The 23,905-nt window shown below is 41.0% G+C and overlaps 1 protein-coding gene across 8 annotated transcripts; it reads left to right on the forward strand.

Moving 5' to 3' along the window:
• The first annotated feature begins 615 nt into the window (after positions 1-615).
• On the forward strand, positions 616-22,110 carry LOC107823484 (uncharacterized). 8 transcript variants are annotated; one of them, XR_012704159.1, is made up of 5 exons: positions 616-838; positions 1,752-1,851; positions 18,844-19,112; positions 19,212-19,416; positions 21,681-22,109. XR_012704159.1 is itself a non-coding variant. In XM_075241463.1 (3 exons), the coding sequence occupies exon 3, from the start codon at positions 2,758-2,760 to the stop codon at positions 3,745-3,747; it is 990 nt and encodes a 329-aa protein (XP_075097564.1). In that variant the 5' UTR covers positions 616-838; positions 1,752-1,851; positions 2,389-2,757; the 3' UTR covers positions 3,748-4,023. The 8 variants fall into 8 exon arrangements, 3 of the variants coding, with proteins under 3 accessions (XP_075097564.1, XP_075097565.1, XP_075097566.1); XR_012704157.1 differs by having other exon boundaries at positions 18,915-19,112; positions 21,681-22,105; XR_012704160.1 differs by lacking the exon at positions 19,212-19,416 and having other exon boundaries at positions 18,844-18,983; positions 21,681-22,110.
• The last annotated feature ends 1,795 nt before the right edge of the window (positions 22,111-23,905 follow it).

Here is a 23,905-nt window from a genome sequence, read left to right on the forward strand (position 1 = left end):
TAGAGATGTCTAAGGAGCCATAGGGAGTTTTCTTCACTCTTTCCCCTCTTTTACTCTTATTTTGTTAAGCATTAGTGTCAATGCTTATCTTTATTTAGGGGGGTGGAGTTTATTGATTATATTTGATACATTCTGAGACATTTAGCCAATAATAACTTGATTTTATTCTATTTCTTTCCTTCTTAATTTATATGTATTCTCTCTCTCTCTCTCACTACCAGAAAATGGGCTTATGGCAACAGTTATTTTAGCAGCGGTTCAACAACCGTTGCCATATAACCTATATGGTTACGGTTACAACCGTTATAGTAGCATTTAGGTGATATTAGCACACTTTAACTATAGAGCCGTTGCAATTGTAAAACAACAGTTGCCATAGATGCATCAAGCACAACGGTTATATGAACCATCCCAATAAAACTATCTATGGGAACGTTTTCGTTGTAAAAATTTCTATTGGAACGATTAAATTTTCCCCCCTTATTTTCCCTCGTGAATTTTATTACACCCGCCAAAACAACTCCTATTTATTTTATTTTTTAATAATCTAAATATTAAATAACAAACTTTTTTGGAACTTTCCCCATTAACTACGATACCCCCAATGCTAGCCGATACCCCTAAAGTAAAAACACCGAGTCATCTTTTTCTTCTTCACTGATACTCGCCCCCATCTCTCTCTCTCTCTCTAAAAACCTTCTTCTTTTTTACTGATACACTGCTAAAAACTCCGATACCCCCATATCTCTCTCTCTCCGATGCCCTGAAAAACCCTCAATTCTCCCCATAATCATTTACAAACTAAGGAGAAACAATTCGGAGACCTAAAAATACCAAGGTAATAAGATTTTTTTTGCTCTATTTGCACTTTCTAGCTCTTAATCGAGAAATCTGGCCTTATTCTTTAGTTCAAGCGAAATAAATTTGGTATTACATATCATGTTTTAGATCTATATAAACTCGTTCTATAATACTTTAGTCAGTTTGACATCTGTCTTTACACTTGAGATATACTAGTGTTGATGGCTAAAGTATTTGACTCTTTGTTATCTTGAATAACAATATAGGCATCTTCTCTGTTAAATAACAATATAGGGATGTTTCTTTGTATGCTTTATTTTAGAACATTTATCCTTTTTTCTTCTAGAATTGATGTCCCAGCTTAATGGTTTATTAAATAATTATTTACATATAAATGAAAGTTACTCCCCGCCTCTATGTTTTAGACTAATAATTGATAAAGTCTTATAGAATATTGCCAAGATATTATGTAAATTAGGAGGCAAAGCCTGTTGATTTAGCAATATGACAGTGAGTTCTAGTTTATATCGTACAATTTATGAGCACAACGAAAAATTTAGAATTTTGGATTCTCTATTCAATTGTTCGACTGATTCTTGATTCAATATTTTTGGTATTGGGAGGACAGTGTGATGAAAAATGCAAATTTGAAATTGCTGATTATTTGCACCAGAATTCTGTCTGTTTGCTCCTCTGTTAGCTACATAAAATTTGCAGTTTTGAGTTAAGTTTTGGGTCAGAATATGCACTATTTGAGTGTAAGTTACGCATTATTTTGCAGAATTTCAGTTGTGATCGGTAGTGGTTTAAACTCCTTTGAGTCTAATTAGTTTGTTTTTATATCTAAGGCAAGATTATTTCTTGTTTTCTTTGCTCGAATGCTCTCAAAGTAATCCCTTTCTGATGTCAATTTTTATTTTTTTTGCATGCTACTCCTTGTTGAACTATAGAACCTTTTTTGGTGGTATAGACATTATTAGCTGAGAGAAAGTTTATTTTTGGTAGCCGAGGAGAAATCATTGCTGGTAACTTAGGGAACACTCGTCGCTGGTAAGTTATCTTAATTTAAATTTTTGGTAATTGGATTTGCTGGTAGTGTATTTGTGTATTTCGCTTATTTATCTTGTTATGTATGTTACTCAGAATTAGTTTATAGTGTTATCTTGGGGTTTAACTAATGATTCATTGAGTTAAGTTACAACATGTTGATGTAGTCTAATTTTTTTAGAACTTAATGCATGGGTTGAGTAGGACTCTAAATTAAAGTACTACAAATGACAGAATAGGCAAGCATTATTATTTAATATTGTTCTGTAACTTTTTTGTTGCAAGAATACAAAAAAGTCAACCTATTTCTTAGAGTTACCCAACTAGCTAAATATTTATTATGTCAGCATGCAGAAAATGCATAAAAATATACAAATGCACCATGTTAAAATTTATTACCTATGTTAAAATTAAAAATAAATATCCCACTTCTCTTTAGTTGCTCCTCCTTCTGAGTTTTCACCTTTAAAATCATTGGTCAATATCTTATTATATGTAGGTTTATTTGGTTAATTTTGTTGATTTAAGTTTATCGTATAGGATTTCAATAGATAATGGAGATAAAAGTTGGATGTATTTCCTAAGATGGACGGATGAGTATATCCATGGAGTGACAATTTTCTTGATAAGGCATTTGAACGAGCTTCCCAGGGAAATGAAATATTATGCCCTTGCAAAAAGTGTATTAATCGTTATTGGAAATATAGAAATGTAGTGGAGGATCACTTGGTTGTTAATGGTTTTGTTGATGGTTACACCAAATGGGTTTTTCATGGGGAAGGGTTTTCCTCTAGAAATGCACCTCACCAAAGCAATAATGATGAAGGTTCTAACATACGTGATGATATTGATAGAATACTTCATGATACCTTTAGAAATGTAGAAGGTGAGGCAGAGCAGGAAGAACCGATGAGAGCGACTCTATCTGAAGATGCTAAGAGATTTTTCAGATTATTAGAAGAAGGCAAACAAGAATTATATCATGGGTGTGAAGCTTTCACTAAATTGAGTTTTACTATTAGGTTGTACGTGTTTAATTCCTTGCATGGATTGAGTAATGTGGCATTTTCAAATATGCTAGAGTTGTTAAAAGAGGCATTTCCCTTTGTTCAGTTGCCAGAATCTTTCAACAAGGCTAGAAACATGATAAAAGATTTGGGTCTTCATTATGAAAAAATACATGCATCCCCTATTGATTGCATGTTATTTTGGAAAGACAATGAAAATGCCGATAATTGCTTTGTTTGTGGGGATTCTCGATGGAATGTTGTTGTTGCTTCCTTGACTAATACAAGCTTTAAAATCCTAGTAAAGGTTTTAAGGTACTTTCCATTAAAGCCTAGGCTTCAGAGAATATTCATGTGTCCTGAAACAACCATTGCAATGAGATGGTATGCTAATGAACGACCCAATGATGGGAATATGAGGCATCCTGCTGATGGAGAAGCTTGGAAGGATTTTGATTCTCTACAGCCTGACTTCTTCAGAGATCCACGTAATGTTAGGTTGGGTCTTTCAAATGATGATTTCAACCCATTTCGAACCATGAGCATTTCTCATAGCACGTGGCCTATCATGTTAATGAAGTATAATTTATCACCATGGATGTGCATGAAGCCAGAATATATCATGTTATCAATGATCATTCCAGGTCCTTCATCTCCAGGAAATGATATTGATGTGTATCTACAACCATTAATTGAAGAATTGAAGGAACAAACATATGATGCTGAGACAAAGCAAACATTCCAAATGTGTGCAGCCTTATTGTGGACAGTTAGTGATTTAACAGCTTTAGCAATGCTTTCAGGCTGGAGCACCAAGGGTAGATTGGCATTGTCACACCTCCTTTTTACACTATACCCCAGAGAGGGAGTACAAAGGAGTTTTTCCAATTAAAGGACAATCGAAATGGGATTATTTCCCTTTAAGATTCAGAGTCGCCACTTGGGAAATTTATGGTGTCCCAAGTCACCGGTTAAATCCCGAATTGAGGAGAGATTGACCCTTTTTTTACAGTCCGCAAACACAGAAATCCGGGTAAGGAATTTTGTTAACCCGGGAGAAGGTGTTAGGCATTCCCGAGTTCCGTGGTTCTAGCACGGTCTCTCAACTATAATAATTGGCCTATTATCTGATTTTTAATACATGTTCAAACCTATGTGCATTTTCAACTTTAACCGCTTTTATTCATTTTTTAGGGAAAATTGCAACGTTATTAAAACACATCTCAAACCACGTCACTTAAATGCACCAGTGGTCTTTGACATATTTTAACATCGTTGAGATTTGGATTTGGGCCACATAAATGTGCACCCGAATTTAGGAAGGTAATATTATTAGATGACGCGCCTAATGCAACCATGCGTTAATAACTTTGTGAGGTCCATGGAATTTGCTAAATGGCACGCCTCGAATTCTAAAAATATTAAAAGGAATAATTAAGCGAAGGCCACACAATTGTCCTTTTGTTCGGCACGACGCTTCTTGATTTATTAAAAGAAAAACAATGATACTTAATTAGACGAGCTTGAGAGGTTTGAACCTATTCTAGACTACATGAAGAGGTTTGGTCAAATGCACCCATTAATTGAGAGCCGATTCGAATAAAACAAACAAAATAAAAATGTGAGATTCATGCATGTACAAGGCCTGCTCGTAAAAGGGCCTTAGACTTGGGCCTGGGCGAGCCCAAGTTTCTTTCGGACGACTCGGCATCGAGTCTAGATAGAGTCTCGTCACCCAATTCGAGTAAAGAAGTTAGACTCCAAATGACTTTTGCAAAATCACGACGAATGAGCATGGTTATTCAAATTAGGCTGTTGTTATGATTCCTAAACAAATTATTCAAGTTCATGCTAACCTGATTTCCAAACTCAGTATTAGTATGTTAATAGCTATTCTCACTTAATCTTATTTTCCTTACCATCATTTCTTAGACAATTCCAAACCAGCAGTTGATTTTCAAAATAAAATATCCAACTAATATTCATATCATACAGTTCAACCTATCAAATAGTAACATGAAATCCTGGGTATACATTAGGCCTCAACATTCAAATGAGCTGCAAGGGCATATAGGATCTAACACTGCTTAATTATAAAATTTAACTAATGATCAATACTTTATCAAGTTCACGTTTCTCAACAGTTCAAGTCCAGCTATAATAGCAGGAATTTCAAAGGCAAACAACATTTAACTACAAGGCCCTATTAATTCTAAACAGATGCAAACTGGCTATGGATTCTCATATCGAACATACAATGCATCAATTAACTCAAAGAAACTGAAAATAAACTAAAGGGTCTGAACATGTAGAAGCTATATTTGGACCTCCAGATTTCATTTTACTTCAATATCAGGCCTCGTGTAAGGTGGGTCTAGAAATATATACCTGAAATATGAAATGAAAGAAACAAGAAGAGGTCAGTAGTCAAACAGCAAAGCAGCAGAGCCCAACAACTAGGAAGAAACTAGCCAAACCAGAAAACCAATTCGACTGAACTATGATCTCAACAACTTCAAACCAAACCTCTACAAGCCCAAGCTCAATTCATTTTAACCAGATTCTTAGCTTTCAGAAGTTTTTCAGAAATTTAAAACCAACAGAATGGCTCAGAGAATTAAAACCAAGCAAACACATCAGTTTCATTCGACTTTCAGCAATTGAAAACTAAAAAAATCAAAGAAGGATTTCAATAGCACAGTCCTTCTATGGATTTCTTCCCTATTTTAGTTGTTCAGATTTTCAGAGTTCAGGATTTTAGGGATTTCTTAACTCTTGGGTCTGACATTAAAGGCAAGAAATGGTGCCTTTATAGGAAAGTTACTAGGGCAGCCTTGCAGATTTGTTTTTACCTTTTTAGTCCCTATTTAAATCTTCTTTTAGCTTAAAAGTCCCTCACTTATTGGCTTGTTACTCAAGTTATATTGTTAAAAGTGTTAAATTCACAGAGAATCCCTCACTAGAAACTTCCAAATCAGTTACACTAAAGATTCCTTATGCCCTATTTCCTAAACTACCCCTGAAAACTTCTGTTTTTACTTCAGAAACCAAATGGATCAGATTGGCCCAACAACCAACCCAAAAACCTGGGTTTGCAAACCCGGACCGACCCCCTCTTTGGGCTTCAACACTCATCAAGCCCAAATTCAAAACTTAACCAAATGGATTCCCTAGTGAAAAATCAGACAAACAAAAAAATCATCTAACTCTGAATTTTTAGTAACATGGAATCTTTTAAATGAAACAAAAATAAATAAAAAAAGAAAATTAACAGTCATTTACCAAAGAAAATAAATTAAAACTTATAAACTAATCGCGAATCCAACCTAATCATTCAACAAAACAAATTAATAACAGAAACATAAATGAGAAGGAAAGGATCAGAAGAAGGCGAGGACCGGGATACAACAAAGATGAAAATAAAAAGAAAGGAATGGAAATACCTAGGATATCAGACGGAAAATGAGCTTAAACAAATTATCCGGCAGTTTTGATTCGGACCGAAACGAGTGTTAATCGGCTTGTTCTTGTGAGAACAATCGTCTAACACTTGTTTCAGGCAAAATCTCTTCAAAGCTTGGAAAGAAAATGCATCCAGACCCTTGCATGATGAGGCAAAGGCGGGAAAGGATTTAGGGTTCCTTTTTAGATCTAAAATTAAAGGGAAATGGTGGGCATTCTGGGGAAATTGACCATGGCTTAGGGTTTGAAGGAGTATAAGGAGTGTGGGGTGAGGATTTGGAGGCGGTTTGTGGTGGGCCACGGGGCTCGAAGTAGTAGGGAAAGGGGGCGGTGGGCTAGGGTTCTTGATGAGAGTTTCAGGAGGGGGGTTTGAACGAGATGAAATGAGGAGGGTAGGGTAGCGTTTGGACATATAAGTATCCTTACCTCCCCAGTTCCGATCCGTCTGATCAGATCAATTCAACGGCTCAGATCAACCCAGCAAAACGACGTCATTTGGGTTTTGAGTGGGACTGACCGGGTTTTGGCTGGTCTGGGCCTGGGTTAAACCGGTATTTTGGGCTAGAAAATCAAATTTTGCCCAAAAATCTGATCTCATTTTTTGTTTTTCTTCTTTTCTTCTTTTTTTTCAATTTTTCTTTTGATATCTTAAAAAATAAGTTGAAATTAAAAATAAAACCTAAATTAATCCCTAATCAAATTATCTATCACGACCCAGATTTCCCACCATCGGGTGTCGTGATGGCGCCTACTATCGGAGCTAGGCATGCCAAATGTTTAAAACGTCTTTCCTGCTTTCTTTCAACAATATAATAAGCGAGACAAAATCTAAGCGGCAGACTTTAAATTTCAAACAACTGAAAACCTAAAGTACGGAAGTTTGAACAAAAATGCTACCCAGAGTTTGGTGTCACTAGCTCACGGACTACTATAGAATGCTACAAACAATGTCTGAAAGGAAAATACATCATGTTTGTCTGATACAAGATAAACAAACGAAAAACATGGAAAGGGACTTCGGCCTGCGAACGCCAGCTAGGGTACCTCGAGAGTCCCTAGACTGAAGATAGCTCCCAAAAAGTCCTACTGCTGCGGTCCAAAAGCTGCTCCCTGATCTGTGCACAAAAATGCACAGAGTGCAGCATCAGCACAACCGGCCCCATGTGCTGGTAAGTGTCTGGACTAACCCCGGTGAAGTAGTGACGAGGCTAGACAGGACCTACCACAATTAACCTATACAGATATATATAACAAGTGCAAAAAAACAATAACAAGATAATACAAAGAAAAGCTGGGAGGGGACATGCTATCGGGGAGTAACAGATAAAAATGAAATATCGAAAATAAATAGAAGAAACTCCGGTTTCCATAAGATATATGTATATTTAGATATATAGTGGACGGCGTGCTACGCGATCCCATAATATCATATATAAGTGGATGGCGTGCCACACGATCCCATAATATCATACATAAGTGGACGGCGTGCCACACTCCCATAATATCATATATAAGTGGACGGCGTCCCACGCGATCCCATAATATCATATACAAGTGGACGACATGCCACACGATCCCAAAATATCATACATAAGTGGACGGCGTGCCACACGATCCCATAATATCATATATAAGTGGACGGCGTGCCACACGATCCCATAATATCATATATAAGTGGACGGCGTGCCACACGATCCCAATTCATCTTTATCACAGTGCACAATATGTCACCGGCAACGGAGGCCAATAACCAAGTGGACGGCGTGCCACACGATCCCATAATATAGTATATAATATCTGACTTCATATAGTAGACCCCTTCAGGGAGGATAACAAACCAATACCTTTAACCCGACAAGGGTACAACTAACAGCCCAAAATATCCCGACAAGGGAGAGTATATATCAGTCTACACATCCCGACAAGGGAGTACTCACAACACATTCTCCTTTTTAAATCACTTCCTCCTCAACTAACACATTCATGTTCGAGCTAATGCTCCAAAAGTACACCAATCACAATTCTACCTCAATCGTTCACATTATACGAAACTCATCAAGTAAACAAGGAGATTGTGTCACATTAATCGAATTAAAAGCAATTAAGACTCACGGTCATGCTAGACTCCGGTGCATAGATAACCGTCACCAGGCCTACACACCGTACTCCACATTAGCAAGTAGCAAATAACATCCTAATCCTATTCCCTCAAGCCAAAGTTAGAACAAACACTTACCTCGAATGCTCAAAACTCAACTCACGATTCTAGAATAGCTTTACCTCTTGATTCTACCACCAATCCGCTCGAATCTAGTCATAAGTTACTTAATCACATTAATAATTACTAAATGAATCATTCCCAATGCATGAAAATAGATTTTACAAAGTTTTTCCCAAAAAGGTCAAAAAAAAGCCCCGGACCCACGTGGTCGAGACTCGAGGTTCGGACCAAAACCCGGTTACCCATTCTCCCACAAATCCAAATATATGTTTTGTTTTGAAATCGGACCCCAAATTGAGGTCCAACTCCTTAATTTGTAGAAAACCTAGGTTCTACCAAAAATACCCAATTTCACCCATGAAAATCTTTGATTTGAAGTTGAAATTATGTTAAAAGACGTTAGGGAATAAAGAAATTAAGTTAGAAATCACTTACCAATCGTTTTGGAGAAGAAAAGTTGTTTGGAAAATCGCCTCTTAGGTTTTGGGTTTTTGAAAAGTGGAAAAATGACTGAAAATCCCGAATTTATACATATGCTGGGGGCTGGCGCGGACCGCGAAGAAATGCACCGCTGCCGCGTGGCCACCAGCGTGGACCGCGCGAAAATGTACTGCGGCCGCGCCGAGGGAGGGAAGAAGTGGGCTCTCTCTGAACCCACCCAGCGCGGACCGCACTGATTTGGTGCGCGGCCGCGCTGGTCGGCCTGACCACCCCCTCTGAACCCCACCACGTGGACCGCACAGAGAAATGACGCGGCCGCTTGGCTGCCAGCGCGGACCGCGCGGAAATGGCCGCGGCCGCACAAGGCCTGCAACATCTGACCTTATTTTTTTTTTAAGTTTAAGACCTCCCGGGCCGCACTCAAAACTCACCCAGCCCTCGGGGCTCCAAACCAAACATGCACACAACCTTAAAAACATCTTACAGACTTACTCGTGCGATCAAATCGCCCAAATAACATCATATACATAGGATCAAGCCTCAAAACACCTGATTTTCCTTCAACTTTCATAAAACTCAATTTCCCCATCTTAAGTACGAAACACGTCATATGACATCCGTTTTTAGCCAAACTTCACAGATAGTGCTTAAAACATATTTAAGACTCGTATCGGGCGTCGGAACCCAAATACGAGCCCGATACCATAGTTTTCTGATCAATTTTCTTCTTCATTTTCCTTAATTAATTTCAGAAAACAATTTCACACAAAAATTCATTTCTCGGGCTTGGGACCTCGGAATTTAATTTCGGGCACATGCCCAAGTCCCATATTTTCCTACGGACCCTCCGGGACCGTCGAATCACAGGTCCGAGTCCGTTTACCCAAAATGTCGACCGAAGTCAATATTATGCATATTAATATCAAAATTCATCAAATGTTTTTCCAATAAATTTGCATATTCTAACATAAAATCTTCCCGGCTACGTGCCCGAACTGCGCGCACAAATCGAGGCAACTAAAAGCGAGGTTTTCACGGCCTCGAAAGCACGGAACTTGGAAGAATTATGGTGATGACCCTTTGGGTCGTCACATTCTCCACATCTAAAACAACCGTTCGTCCTCGAACGGACAAAAGAAAGAAGTACCTGAGTCGGGAAATAAATGAGGATAACGGCTCCGCATATCAGACTCGGACTCCCAGGTCGATGCCTCAGGAGGCTGACCTCTCCACTGAACACGCACCGAAGGAAAACTCTTCGACCTCAACTGTCGAACCTGCCGGTCTAGAATAGCCACCGGCTCCTCTTCATATGATAGATCTTTGTCCAATTGGACGGTGCTGAAATCTAACACGTGCGATGGATCTCCGCGATATTTCCGGAGCATTGATACATGAAACACGGGATGCACAGCTGACAAGCTAGGTGGCAAGGCAAGTCTATAAGCCACCTCTCCCACACGATGAAGAATCTCAAATGGACCGATGAACCTAGGGCTGAGCTTTCTCTTCTTCCCAAATCTCATCACGCCCTTCATAGGCGATACACGGAGCAATACCCGCTCACCAATCATGAAGGCAACATCTCTGACCTTGCGGTCTGCATAACTTTTCTATCTGGACTGAGCTGTATGAAGTCTATCCTGAATAATCCTGACCTTGTCCAAGGCCTCCTGAACCAGATCTGTACCCAATAATCGAGCCTCTCCCGGCTCAAACCATCCAACTGGAGACCGACATCGCCTACCATACAACGCCTCGTACGGAGCCATCTGAATGCTGGACTGGTAGCTGTTGTTGTAGGCGCACTCCGCTAAAGGAAAAAACTAAAAGACACAGGCTCGGAGCATGTCCTCAATGATCTGAATAGTCCTCTCGGACTGACCGTCCGTCTGGGGATGAAATGTTGTACTCAACTCAACCTGGGTGCCCAACTCTCGCTGAACCGCTCTCTAGAAATGCGAGGAAAACTGCGTACCCCGATCCGAAATGATAGATAGCGGCACCCCGTGAAGGCGAACAATCTCCCTGATATAAATCTCGACTAACCTTTCAGACGAATAGGTGGCTGCAACAGGAACAAAATGCGCTGACTTGGTCAGCCTATCAACAATAACCCAAACCGCATCAAACTTCTTCCAAGTCATCGGAAGTCCAGTAACAAAATCCATTGTAATCCTCTCCCACTTCCACTCGGGAAGCTCAATCCTCTTAAATAAACCACCGGGCCTCTGATGCTCGTACTTAACCTGCTGACAGTTCAAACAATGAGCCATATATGCAACAATGTCTTTCTTCATTCTATGCCACCAATAGTGCTGCCTCAAATCCTGATAAATCTTCGTGGCGCCCGGTGAATAGAATACCGAGAACTATAGGCCTCCGCTAAGATCAACTCTCGAATCCCATCAACATTGGGCACACAAACTCGCCCCTGCAATCTCAATACACCATCCTCATCTAAGGTCACTTTCTTGGCACCTCCACACTGCACCGTGTCCCTCAAGACACACAAATGGGGATCATCGAACTACCAATCACGGATACGCTCCAATAACGAAGAACGAGCGACCGTGCAAGCTAATACTCGTCTAGGCTCAGAAATGCCCAACCTCACAAATTGATTGGCCAAAGCCTGAACGTCCAAAGCAAGCGATCTCTGGCTGATTGGAATATATGCAAGACTACCCATGCTGGCAGACTTCTTGCTCAATGCATCGGCCACCACATTGGCCTTTCCCGGGTGATATAAGATAGTAACATCATAATCCTTCAGCAACTCTAACCACCTCCTCTGCCTCAGATTCAACTCTTTCTGCTTGAACAAATACTGAAGACTCTTGTGATCAGTGTAAACCTTACACGTCACGCCATATAAGTAATGCCTCCAGATCTTCAAGGCATGAACAATGGCTGCCAACTCGAGATCATGAACCGGATAATTCTTCTCGTAGATCTTCAACTGCCTCAAAGCATAGGCAATGCCTTTGCCTTCCTTTATCAACACTACACCAAGCCCAATACGGGACGTATCACAATAGACCGTATATGGCCCTGAACCTGTGGGCAAAACCAATACCGATTCGTAGTCAGAGCCGTCTTGAGCTTCTGAAAGCTCGCCTCACACTCGTCCGACCACCTAAACTTGGCACCCTTCTGGGTCAATCTGGTCATAAGGGCGGCAATGGATGAAAACCCCTCCACGAACTGACGGTAGTAACCTGCTAACCCTAGGAAACTCTGAATCTCCGTAGCTGAAGATGGACAAGGCCAGTTCTTGAGTGCCTCTATCTTCTTCGGGTCTACCTGAATACCTGCTGTTGATACGATATGACCCAGGAAGGCAACCGAACTCAACCAAAACTTGCACTTCGAGAACTTAGCATACAACTGACTATCCTTCAGGGTCTGAAGAACCGCTCTGAGTTGCTGCTCATGCTCCTCGTGACTACGGGAGTATATAAGAATATCGTCAATGAAAACTATCACGAACAAGTCCAAATAAGGTCTGAACACTTGGATCATCAACTCCATGAACGCTATTGGGGCATTAGTCAATCCGAATGACATGACCAAAAATTCATAGTGCGCATACCAAGTGCGAAATGCTGTCTTAGGGACATCAGACGCCCTAATCCTAAGCTGGTGGTATCCAGATCTCAAATCTATCTTTGAAAACACCCTCGCACCCTGAAGCTAGTCGAATAAGTCGTCGATCCTCGGTAGTGGGTACTTGTTCTTAATCATCACCTTGTTCAATTGCTTGTAATCAATGCATATCCTCATCGAACCATCCTTTTTCTTCACAAATAGAACCGGTGCGCCCCAAGGCGAAACACTGGGTCTAATGAAACCCTTCTTGAGTAAATCCTGAAGTTGATCCTTTAACTCTTTCAATTCTGGCTGCGCGATACGATACGTCGGAATGGAAATGGGCTGAGTGCCTGGAGCCAGATCAATACAAAAATCAATATCCTTGTCGGGCGGCATGCCCGGCAGTTCCGAAGGGAAGACCTCGGGAAACTTCCGAACAATAGGAACAGAATCAATAGACGGGACCTCAGCGCTGGAGTCGCGAACATAGGCCAGATAAGTTAGGCACCCCTTCTCGACCATGCGTCGAGCCTTCACATAAGAAATAACGCTGCAAGTAGAATAACCAGGAGTCCCCCTCCACTCAAGTCGAGGCAAATCTGGCAACGCCAAGGTCACGGTCTTGGCATGGCAATCCAAGATCGCATGATACGGGGACAACCAATCCATCCCTAATATGACGTCGAAATCCACCATATTCAAAAGCAACAAGTCAACACGGGTCTCAAGACCCTTGAATACCACAACACAGGAACGATGAACCCGGTCCACCACTATAGAATCCCCCACTGGCGTAGACACATATACAAGAATACTCAAGGCCTCACTAGGCATAACCAAATAGGGTGCAAAATAGGATGACACATATGAATGCGTAGATCCGTGATCAAATAGAACAGAAGCATCCCTATCACAGACCAGAATAGTACCTGTAATTACAGTATCTGATGATTCAGCCTCTGGCCTGGCTGGCAAGGCATAACAATGGGGCTGGGCCCCACCTTCCTGAATCATATCCCTGGGACGATCTGCTGCTGGCTGACCCCTACTTCTAGCGGTCTGAGCTCCACCTCTAAGGCCTCTACCTCCAGCCCTATGTCCTCTACCCCCGCCTCTAGCTGGCTGAGCAGGCTGTGAGGCAACTGGTGCCTGTATCATCAGGCGAGAACCCTGCTGCTACGAGCTACTGGAAGCTCGAGGGCAATATCTGGTAATGTGACTCACATCGCCGCAAGTATAACAAGCCCTCGGCTGCTGAGAATAACGAAGTGGTGGTGCACTGATAGGTGTTGATAGTGAACTGAAGAGCTGCTGGTCAGAATACTGCGGCTGAGAACCACGACCACCTGGTGTACCATGAGAAGCCTGGAGAGCTGACTGAAAGGGCCTCGAAGGATGGCCTCTACCATAAGAATCCCTACCTCCAGACGAGGTACCACTGAATCTACCAGAATAACTGGGCCTCTTATCAGACCCATGACCACCTCCCTGAGAAAGTGCCATCTCTATCCGGCGGGCACCATCTGCCGCCTCCTGAAATGAAATCTCACTACCGGCACTCATGGCCATCTGAACACGAATCGGCTGAACCAACCCATCGACAAACCTCCACACCCTTTCTCTCTCAGTGGGGAGTATCACAATGGCATGACGAGCGAGATCAATGAACCGGGTCTCATACTGGGTAACCGTCATAGGACCCTGCTGGAGATGCTCAAACTGCCTGCGAAGAGCATCTCGCTGAGTAACTGGAAGAAACTTCCCCAGAAATAACTCTGAAAACTGATCCCAGGTCAATGATGGCGACCCTGCTGGCCTGGCTAAACAGAAATCCCTCCACCAAGTCTTGGCGGATCCTGCCAGGCGAAAAGTGGCGAAGTCGACCCCATTGGTCTCTACAATGCCCATAGTCCGTAGAACCTCATGACAGCTGAATATGAAATCCTGAGCATCCTCTGAGGGAGTGCCACTATATGTAGTAGTGAAGAGCTTGGTGAAACGATCAAGCCTCCACAAAGCATCCGCGGACATAGCTGCACCATCACTGGACTGAGCCGCAATACCTGGCTGGGCTGCCACAGCTGGCTAAACTGCTGGAACCTGAGCCTGAGGAGCTACCGGCTCTGGAGTATGAGTATCGGGAGTCTAAACTCCTCCCCCAGCCTGAGATGTGGCTGGAGCTACGGGAAGCAAACCCGCTCTAGAAATGCCCTCCATAAAGCCTACCAGTCGGACCAAAGCGTCTTGAAGCACTGGAGTGGCTATGAAACCCTCTAGGACCTAAGCTGGGCCCACTGGAATAGCTGGAGCTGGAACCCCTTCGTCGTAGTCAACATGAGGCTCCACCTCTAGGACTGCCGCTCGGGGCTGAGCTCTGCCCCGGCCTCGGCCTCGCCCACTGCCCCTAATAGGAGCTGCTGTTGGGGGCTCGGGCTGCTGCGCGGTAGAAGAGGAAGCACGTATCCTTGCCATTTGTAAAAGAACAGAGTGGAAAGACAATCAGTACTTGAGAAACAGAATAGCACGACAGGAATGAACAAGGTGAAGTTTTTCTAACTCAGTAGCCTCTACGGGATAAATACAGACGTCTCCGTACCGATCCCTCAGACTCTTCTGAGCTTGTCCGTGAGTTGTGAGACCTAAGTAACCTAGTGCTATGATACCAACTCTGTCACGACCCGGATTTCCCACCATCGGGTGTCGTGATGGCGCCTTCTATCGGAGCTAGGCAAGCCAAATGTTTAAAACACCTTTCCTGCTTTCTTTCAACAATATAATAAGCAAGACAAATTCTAAGCGGCAGACTTTAAATTTAAAACAACTGAAAACCAAAAGTACGGAAGTTTGAACCAAAATGCTACCTAGAGTTTGGTGTCACTAGCTCACGGACTACTATAGAATGCTACAAACAATGTCTGAAAGGAAAATACATCATGTTTGTCTGATACAAGATAAACAAACGAAAAACATGGAAAGGGACTTCGGCCTGCGAACGCCAACTAGGCTACCTCGAGAGTCCCTGGACTGAAGATAGCTCCCAAAAAGTCCTACTGCTGCGGTCCGAAAGCTGCTCCTTGATCTGTGAACAAAAATGCACAGAGTGCAGCATCAGCATAACCGACCCCATGTGCCACACGATCCCATAATATCATATATAAGTGGACGGCGTGCCACACGATCCCATAATATCATATATAAGTGGACGGCGTGCCACACGATCCCATAATATCATATATAAGTGGACGGCGTGCCACACGATCCCATAATATCATATATAAGTGGACGGCGTGCCACACGATCCCATAATATCATATATAAGTGGACGGCGTGCCACACGATCCCATAATATCATATATAAGTGGACGGCGTGCCACACGATCCCATAATATCATATATAAGTGGACGGCGTGCCACACGATCCCATAATATCATATATAAGTGGACGGCGTGCCACACGATCCCATAATATCATATATAAGTGGACGGCGTGCCACACGATCCCATAATATCATATATAATTGGACGGCGTGCCACACGATCCCATAATATCATATATAAGTGGACGGCGCGCCACACGATCCCAATTCATCTTTATCACAGTGCACAATGTGTCACCGGCAACGGAGGCCAATAACCAAGTGGACGGCGTGCCACACGATCCCATAATATAGTATATAATATCTGACTTCATATAGTAGACCCCTTCAGGGGAGGATAACAACTCAATACCTTTAACCCGACAAGGGTACAGCTAACAACCCAAAATATCCCGACAAGGGAGAGTATATATCAGTCTACACATCCCGGCAAGGGAGTACTCACAACACATTCTCCTTTTCAAATCACTTCTTCCTCAACTAACACATTCATGTTGGAGCTAACGCTCCATAAGTACATCAATCACAATTCTACCTCAATCGTTCACTTTATACGAAACTCATCAAGTAAACAAGGAGATTGTGTCACATTAATTGAATTAAGAGCAATTAAGACTCACGGTCATGATAGAAGCTGGTGCATAGATAACCGTCACCATGCCTATACACCGTACTCCACATTAGCAAGTAGCAAATAACAATCTAATCCTATACCCTCAAGCCTAAGTTAGAACAAACACTTACCTCGAATGCTCCAAACTCAACTCACGCTTCTAGAATAGCTTTACCTCTTGCTTCCACTACCAATCCGCTCGAATCTAGTCATAAGTTACTTAATCACATTAATAATTACTAAATGAATCATTCCCAATGCATGAAAATAGATTTTACAAGGTTTTTCCCAAAAAGGTCAAAAATACCCCCGGACCCACGTGGTCGAGACTCGAGGTTCGGACCAAAACCCGGTTACCCATTCTCCCATGAATCCAAATATATGTTTTGTTTTGAAATGGACCCCAAATTGAGGTCCAACTCCTTAATTTGTAGAAAACCTAGGTTCTACCCAAAATACCCAATTTCACCCATGAAAATCTTTGATTTGAAGTTGAAATTATGTTAAAAGACGTTAAGGAATAAAGAAATTAAGTTAGAAATCACTTACCAATGTACCACGTGGAAATGTACCACGACCACGCCGAGGGAGGGAAGAAATGGTCTCTCTCTGAACCCACCCAGCGCAGACCGCACTGATTTGGTGCGCGGCCGCGCTGGTCGGCCTGGCCACCCCCCTCTGAACCCCACCACGCGGACCGCACAGAGAAGTGTCGCGGCCGCGTGGCTGCCAGCGCGGACCGCAAGGAAATGGCCGCGGCCGCGCTGCGCCTGCAACATCTAACCTGCATTTTTTTTAAGTTTAAGACCTCCCGGTCCACCTTAAAATTCACCCGAGCCCTCGGGGCTCCAAACCAAACATGCACACAACCTTAAAAACATCTTATGGACTTACTCGTGCGATCAAATCGCCAAAATAATATCATATACATAGGATCAAGCCTTAAAACACCTGATTTTCCTTCAACTTTCATAAAACTCAATTTCCCCATCTTAAGTCCGAAACACGTCATATGACATCCGTTTTTAGCCAAAATTCAGAGATAGTGCTTAAAACATATTTAAGACTCGTACCGGGCGTCGGATCCAAAATACGAGCCCGTTACCACAGTTTTCTGATCAATTTTCTTCTTCATTTTCCTTAATTAATTTCAGAAAACAATTTCACACAAAAATTCATTTCTCGGGCTTGGGACCTCGGAATTTAATTCCGGGCACACGCCCAAGTCCCATATTTTCCTACGGACCCTCCAGGACCATCGAATTACAGGTCCGGGTCCATTTACCCAAAATGTCGACCGAAGTCAATATTATGCATATTAATATCAAAATTCATCAAATTGTTTTCCACAAAATTCGCATATTCTAACATAAAACTTCCCGGCTATGTGACCGAACTGTACAGACAAATCGAGGCAACTAAAAGCGAGGTTTTCAGGGCCTCGGAAGCACGGAACTAGGAAGAATTACAGTGATGACCCTTTGGGTCGTCACATTATCCTACAAAGGAAAATAAATTAATTAACTTTAAATAAATATTACCACAAATAATTAGATACCAAATTAAAAGAAAGACTACCAAAATTTGAAGCTAACAATTAAAAATGCAAAATAAGTTACTTTTTTTTTATTTTTCCATTTTTATAAAAAAATTAAATTACTAATTAATTTTTAAGAAAATGCAAAGTTAAACTCTAAATGCAAATGCAACATATTTTTGTATTTTTCATTAACTAAAATGCACACACAAAATGCAAATAACAGAACATGTCACGAAAATCCACAATATTGCGAACACTGAAAGAAATTATTTTGTTTTGAATTTATGGGAGTAATTCATATAGGGCAAAAATCACATGCTCACAGCTGCCCCTCTTTACCCGGAAACACGAAGAGTTTTCGTGCAAAGATAAAGTGAGCGGATAAGAGCGATTTTTGCCCGTTTTAATACTCTGTGGGAAGCATTTTTGAAAGATTTGACCGCACCCTACTTCCGAGGTTGCCTACATATCCTTGGCTAAAAAGGAATCAGGGCAGTGTAGTTTAGGAATGTTTGGTAGCTGGGACTACCATGAAGCTGGGCTTTCACTGTTGCTGTTGCTACTACTGCTTACTGAATCCCCTTATTACACCATGTCAAAAATAAAAGAAGCTAGACTAGACTATGATCTATGTTTTACAAAATCCTATCTAGATCTTCAAACTTGCTCTTGTGTTTCTTGTTGCCTTGTTGTCCTCTATTCTCTCGGTGATATTCGTTTGTTACTACCTTGAATTGTAGCTGAGATGTTTTCCCCTTCTTCAAGTTGGTGCCTGACTGTTGAACTTGATATGTATCCCCATGCTCTCCAGGCGGGCTCTTGATCGCTGAACTTGAATGTATTCCCATGCTATCCAGGCGGGCTACTGACTTCAAAACGTGTATGTATTCCCATGCTATCCATGCGGTCTCCTGACCTCAAAACGTGAATGTATTCCCATGCTATCCAGGCGGACTCCTAACTTCAGCAAAATAGACAAAAACAAAGAAAAATTTCTGCCCTAGTTTGGGTAAGTGGGCCCATGTATAAGTGTAAAATGAATCACATTGCCGAATATCAAAGAATTTTGGAAAACCAAAACTTGAATTGTAATCCCTTTGTTCTTCAGGCGGGCTCCTGACTGCTAAACTTGAAAGTATTCCCTGCTCTGTAGGCGGGCTCCTGACTTTAGCTCGAAAGTATTCCCTGCTCTCCAGGCGGGCTCCTGACTTCAATTTGAACTGTATTCCCTGCTCTCCAGGCGGGCTCCTGATTGCTAAACTGAAATGTACTCCCTGCTCTCCAGGCGGGCTCCTGATTTCAAAATAGGCAATGTGAGCACGTGATTTTTGCCCTAAATATGATTATTCCCAAAATACCAAACAAAATAATTTTTCTTTATTCTTTACAATTTTTGTGCATTTTGGTGTCATTTTCTGATAATTGTTGCATTCTATTTGTGCATGTTAATTTTTATGAAATACAAAAATATGCATTTTTTGCATTTAGGTTTTAGTTTTATGTTTTTTTATCAACTAAAGTTTAAGTTGTTTAGAACAAAACATGAAAATCACAAAATTAGTTCATTTTTGCATTTTAATGATTTCTATTGGGATTTCGTCATGAAATAGTTTTCAAACAATTTTAAAGAATTAATTAGTCTTCGTTTTGGAATAACTAAGATTTCATGTTAGTTTTACATCTCTATAAAAATTAGAAAAATTATAAAAATTGTAAAATTAAGAAAGGAAAGTAAAAAAAAAAAGAAAATAAGAGTAGAAATTTGGTCTTAATAAAGGACACAAAATTTGGGCCAAAATCAATCCCAACCCCAGCCCAAACCAGCATTATCTGCCTACCCGCCCAATCACACAGAAAATCAGCCCAGCCCAAGTCCCCAACCCGGTCCTCCTCCCAGTAAGTCCAAACGACGTCGTTTCTCCATCATCTAACCATGACCGTTGGATCTCATCAATCCAACGGTGCGGATCTAACTAGGTTACCTGTATATAAGTGTCCGAAACTTCCCCTCCTACCCCCATTTGCCTCGTCTTTCTCACCCCACCCTTCCCCTCAAACCCTAATACGCGCCGCCCCTAAATCCCTCGCCGGCGGTGAACACAACCTACGCCGTTCACTCCGAGATTAACACCACAGATCCCCCTCACTCTCCTCTTTCCATTGCACCCACTGGTTCACCTCGAACAAGGCCGAAACTCGTCGAATCTTAGTTTGAAGATTTCCGGCCAAGTGACGAGTTCATCCAAATCAGTCCAAAATCACACCACACAACCCCCGGCCCTTCCTCAACACTAATCCATGGTTATTTTCTTTCAAATCACTATGAAACGGCCTGAATCTTAGATCTAAGAATTTCTGGTCAAACCCTAAAACCAAATCCTTTTGATTTCGAACCGTAGTATCCTTAACCATGTGTTCTCCTGTAAGAACACATGGTTAGGGATGTTACGCGTCAAAAATCTGAAAGGATTCAGACGTTTCTGACTGGCCGGAGTCCCTTGTGCCTCTGTGAGTTTTACTGCTTCCTTTTTACTTGCATGTTTGAAGTGTTATTTACAGTTGTTGTTTCGTTAATTTTTGCTGTTAATTTTTTAGATTTATTCGTATTAGTTTAAGTCCTGCCAATTGTTAATTAGTTCTGAATTGATATTTGTTTGAATGAGTATGAGTTTACGGATTAAGAATTAGCTTTAGTTCATTTAATGCTGTTCATGTTAGTTTAAGTTTAGTTTGATATCATTTAGTTTGATTGAATTAATATAATTAAACATTTGGTTTTGGTTAGGTGATTAATTGTTTTCTGAGTGCTAGTTAATCATTCCAGTTAGTTTTAGATTGGTTTAGGGTATTGGTTATAACTGTTAAGGATGAGGGTAGGTTCAGTAACTTTGAGGGGCTTTTAGGGGTAATCTGGGTATGAAAAAGGGTAGTTTTGATAAGAATAGTAATATCAGGATATGGAAGGGCAGTATAGGTATTGTATGGGTAGAGGAATACCCTAGGGCCTTCTAGAATGGGGTACAAGTGTAGATTTTACTAACTGTAAGGTATTTACTTGTTTAGCAAGTTAAGAATAGAGGGACCAAACTGAAAATAGGGAGGGACTGATTGGAAAATCAGGATCTGATCTATTCTCTTTGGGTTTGCCTATAAAAGGGCATAAAATGCCTTGGGAAAGGGGGTTCCTCTCTCTTCTTCTGCCTTCAGCCCTAAGTTTCAATTTGAGCTTTCATTCCTGCTTTTGATTTCAGTTAGCATTTTAATTCCAAGATTATTCAGAAAACAAAAACATCAAAAATGGAGAAATCCGAAACCACTTCACATTTTCACTGTTAGTTTTGGATTTCAGTTTTGGGTTTTGGGTTTTAGCATTATCATAGAGGTGCTTAGGTTCAGCTGAAAAGGTTAAGAGTGCATTTGAAGTTGTGTTTGAGTTGATTTGTGGAGTCTGCCCATATTTCTGGTTTTCAAAGCAATCTGTCTGTATTTCTGTGGTGTAATATTGCTGAGTTTGTTGATATTGCTGTTCAAAGTAGCTGACTCCTCTCCTTTTCTCTATTTACATTCCAATTTCCAGGTATATTCCCCTGAACCTCACTGATGTATGCTTGTTGAAGTTTAAATGAAATGTTCAAGGGGCCTGTTATTCAACTGAGAGCAGTTTGTATCTTGACTGATATGAATAGTGTAGTTTCCTATTATATAACTGGTAGTTTGTAGTTTGTTCAGCGAGGTTGATTACATGTTAAAAGTTGCGTAATGTTGAACTGTTTGAATTGGACAGTTGAAATAGCATTGAGCATATGTGGTCTAAATTGAAAATTTGTGTGAATTTAATATCAATCAGTAGTAATTGGATCTATGTAAATGATATGTGAATTCAGGAGTAAGTCTGGTGACACTCAGCCTGTTTACTAGTAATTTTATCATTGGTCGTGATAGTGTGGTAAAAGGTCTGCTTTTGATTAAAGTTTTCTGAAATCGTTTGGTAGGCAAAACATAGTTATTGTTGGGTGATTGGTATCGAAACTAGTTTAAAATCATGAAACATGATTCATTCATAATTGGTTTGGTTCATTAGAGTAGCAGGTCTTGATAAGTAATTAGTAGGACAAATCGATTTAGTGATTTCGGAATTCATGGCTATCAGCTAAATGAGGGTACGTATTGTCATTATAGTAGTTCGTTGATATTATATCAAATGTGACCTTGGAATTGTACCCATATTTATTGGGCTAATTGGGTTGTATCAACGTCGTGAGGCAGGCCCATTTTATTTAAATTTGGTTTTTTTTAGTTTACTGCAATGTAATCCAAATGCCGAATTCGTTAGCCTTTTAAAGACACATAAATAAGTAGTAAATCATAGTTACTTCGGGATTGCTACTAGCCTCTCCCGAATAAAATCACATACGTAGGCTGTCAACAATTGATTATTAAGAATGATTAGAATTTGGGAGGGCCATTTAGCGAACTTCACGGCCTTCCCCAAAATAATATTACGTCAGAATCTTTAGGCGCAGTTTTAATTAAATTACCTTCTTAAACTCGGGTGCGCATTGATGCGACCCAAATCCAAATCTCGACAAAGTCAAAATGTGTTGACAATCACGGGTGCATTGATTGTGACGTGGTTCGAAACGCATTTTCATGACGTCGTAATTCTTAGAAATAAATAATGATAGAAAAGAGGTTCACAAATTGAGACGAGCCTCACCGCACAAATAAATAAATGTGGGGCCCTCAATAAATAATTACCGAAATGATTAGAATTTGGAATGGCCATTTAGCAAACTTCATGGTTTTTCCCCAAAATAATACTACGTTAGCTTCTTTAGGCACGATTTAATTAAATTACTTTCTTAAATTTGGGTGCGCATTGATGCGACCCAAATCCAAATCTGGATGAAGTCGAAATGTGTCAACAACCACGGGCGCATTGATTGCGACGGGGTTCAAAATGCGTTTTCATGACATCGCAATTCTTATAAAATAAATAATGATAAAAGCGGTTTACGAATAGAAGGCACATAAGCTAACATGTATTAAAATCGGATAAAATCAAATACAACAGTTAAGCGACCGTGCTAGAACCACGGAACCCGGGAATTCCTAACACCTTCTCCCGGGTTAACAGAATTCCTTACTCGTATTTCTGGTATGCGGACTGTTAACGGAGTAATAAATTTCCTCGGTTCGGGATTCAACCGGTGACTTGGGACACCATTAATATCCCAAGTGGCGACTCTGAATAATTAATAATTAAATCCCGTTCCGATTGTCCTTTAATTGGAAAAACTCTTTTATGCCATTTACAGGGATTAGGTAGAAAAAGCAGGTGTGACAGCTCTGGCGACTCTGCTGGGGATTCGAACCCAGAATCTCTGGTTCAGGGTTCAAATTCGAGCTTAGATAAATTGTTGTATTTAATTGTATCTGATTTTCCTACATGTTTTGTGTTGAATGTGCTAAATGTTACTGCTTTGATATTATCTGAACTGTATATAAACTGTGCCGACACCATTCTCTCTTCACCTCCGGGGATGTGCTTACTGGTTGAGACTCCCTATTCTGTTAGTGTCATACCTTTAAGTAAGAAAGAGGCAGGACAAGTTACGAAGCCGGATGGCCTTTTGGTTCCCGGTAAGTTGCCCCCTCCTCGACTCGAGTTGTCCGCTCGGGTACACAGTCTAGAACACTGACCCAGGTTTTGAACATAGAATAACGTGACTTCATTCCGGATCCCTAGTAGGAACGCTTATTTGCATCATGTTGCATTTGACTTAGGGGACTCAACACAGG

The sequence above is a fragment of the Nicotiana tabacum genome, chromosome 20 (genome assembly GCF_000715075.1).
Source record: "Nicotiana tabacum cultivar K326 chromosome 20, ASM71507v2, whole genome shotgun sequence".
Classification (NCBI taxonomy): Eukaryota; Viridiplantae; Streptophyta; class Magnoliopsida; order Solanales; family Solanaceae; genus Nicotiana; species Nicotiana tabacum.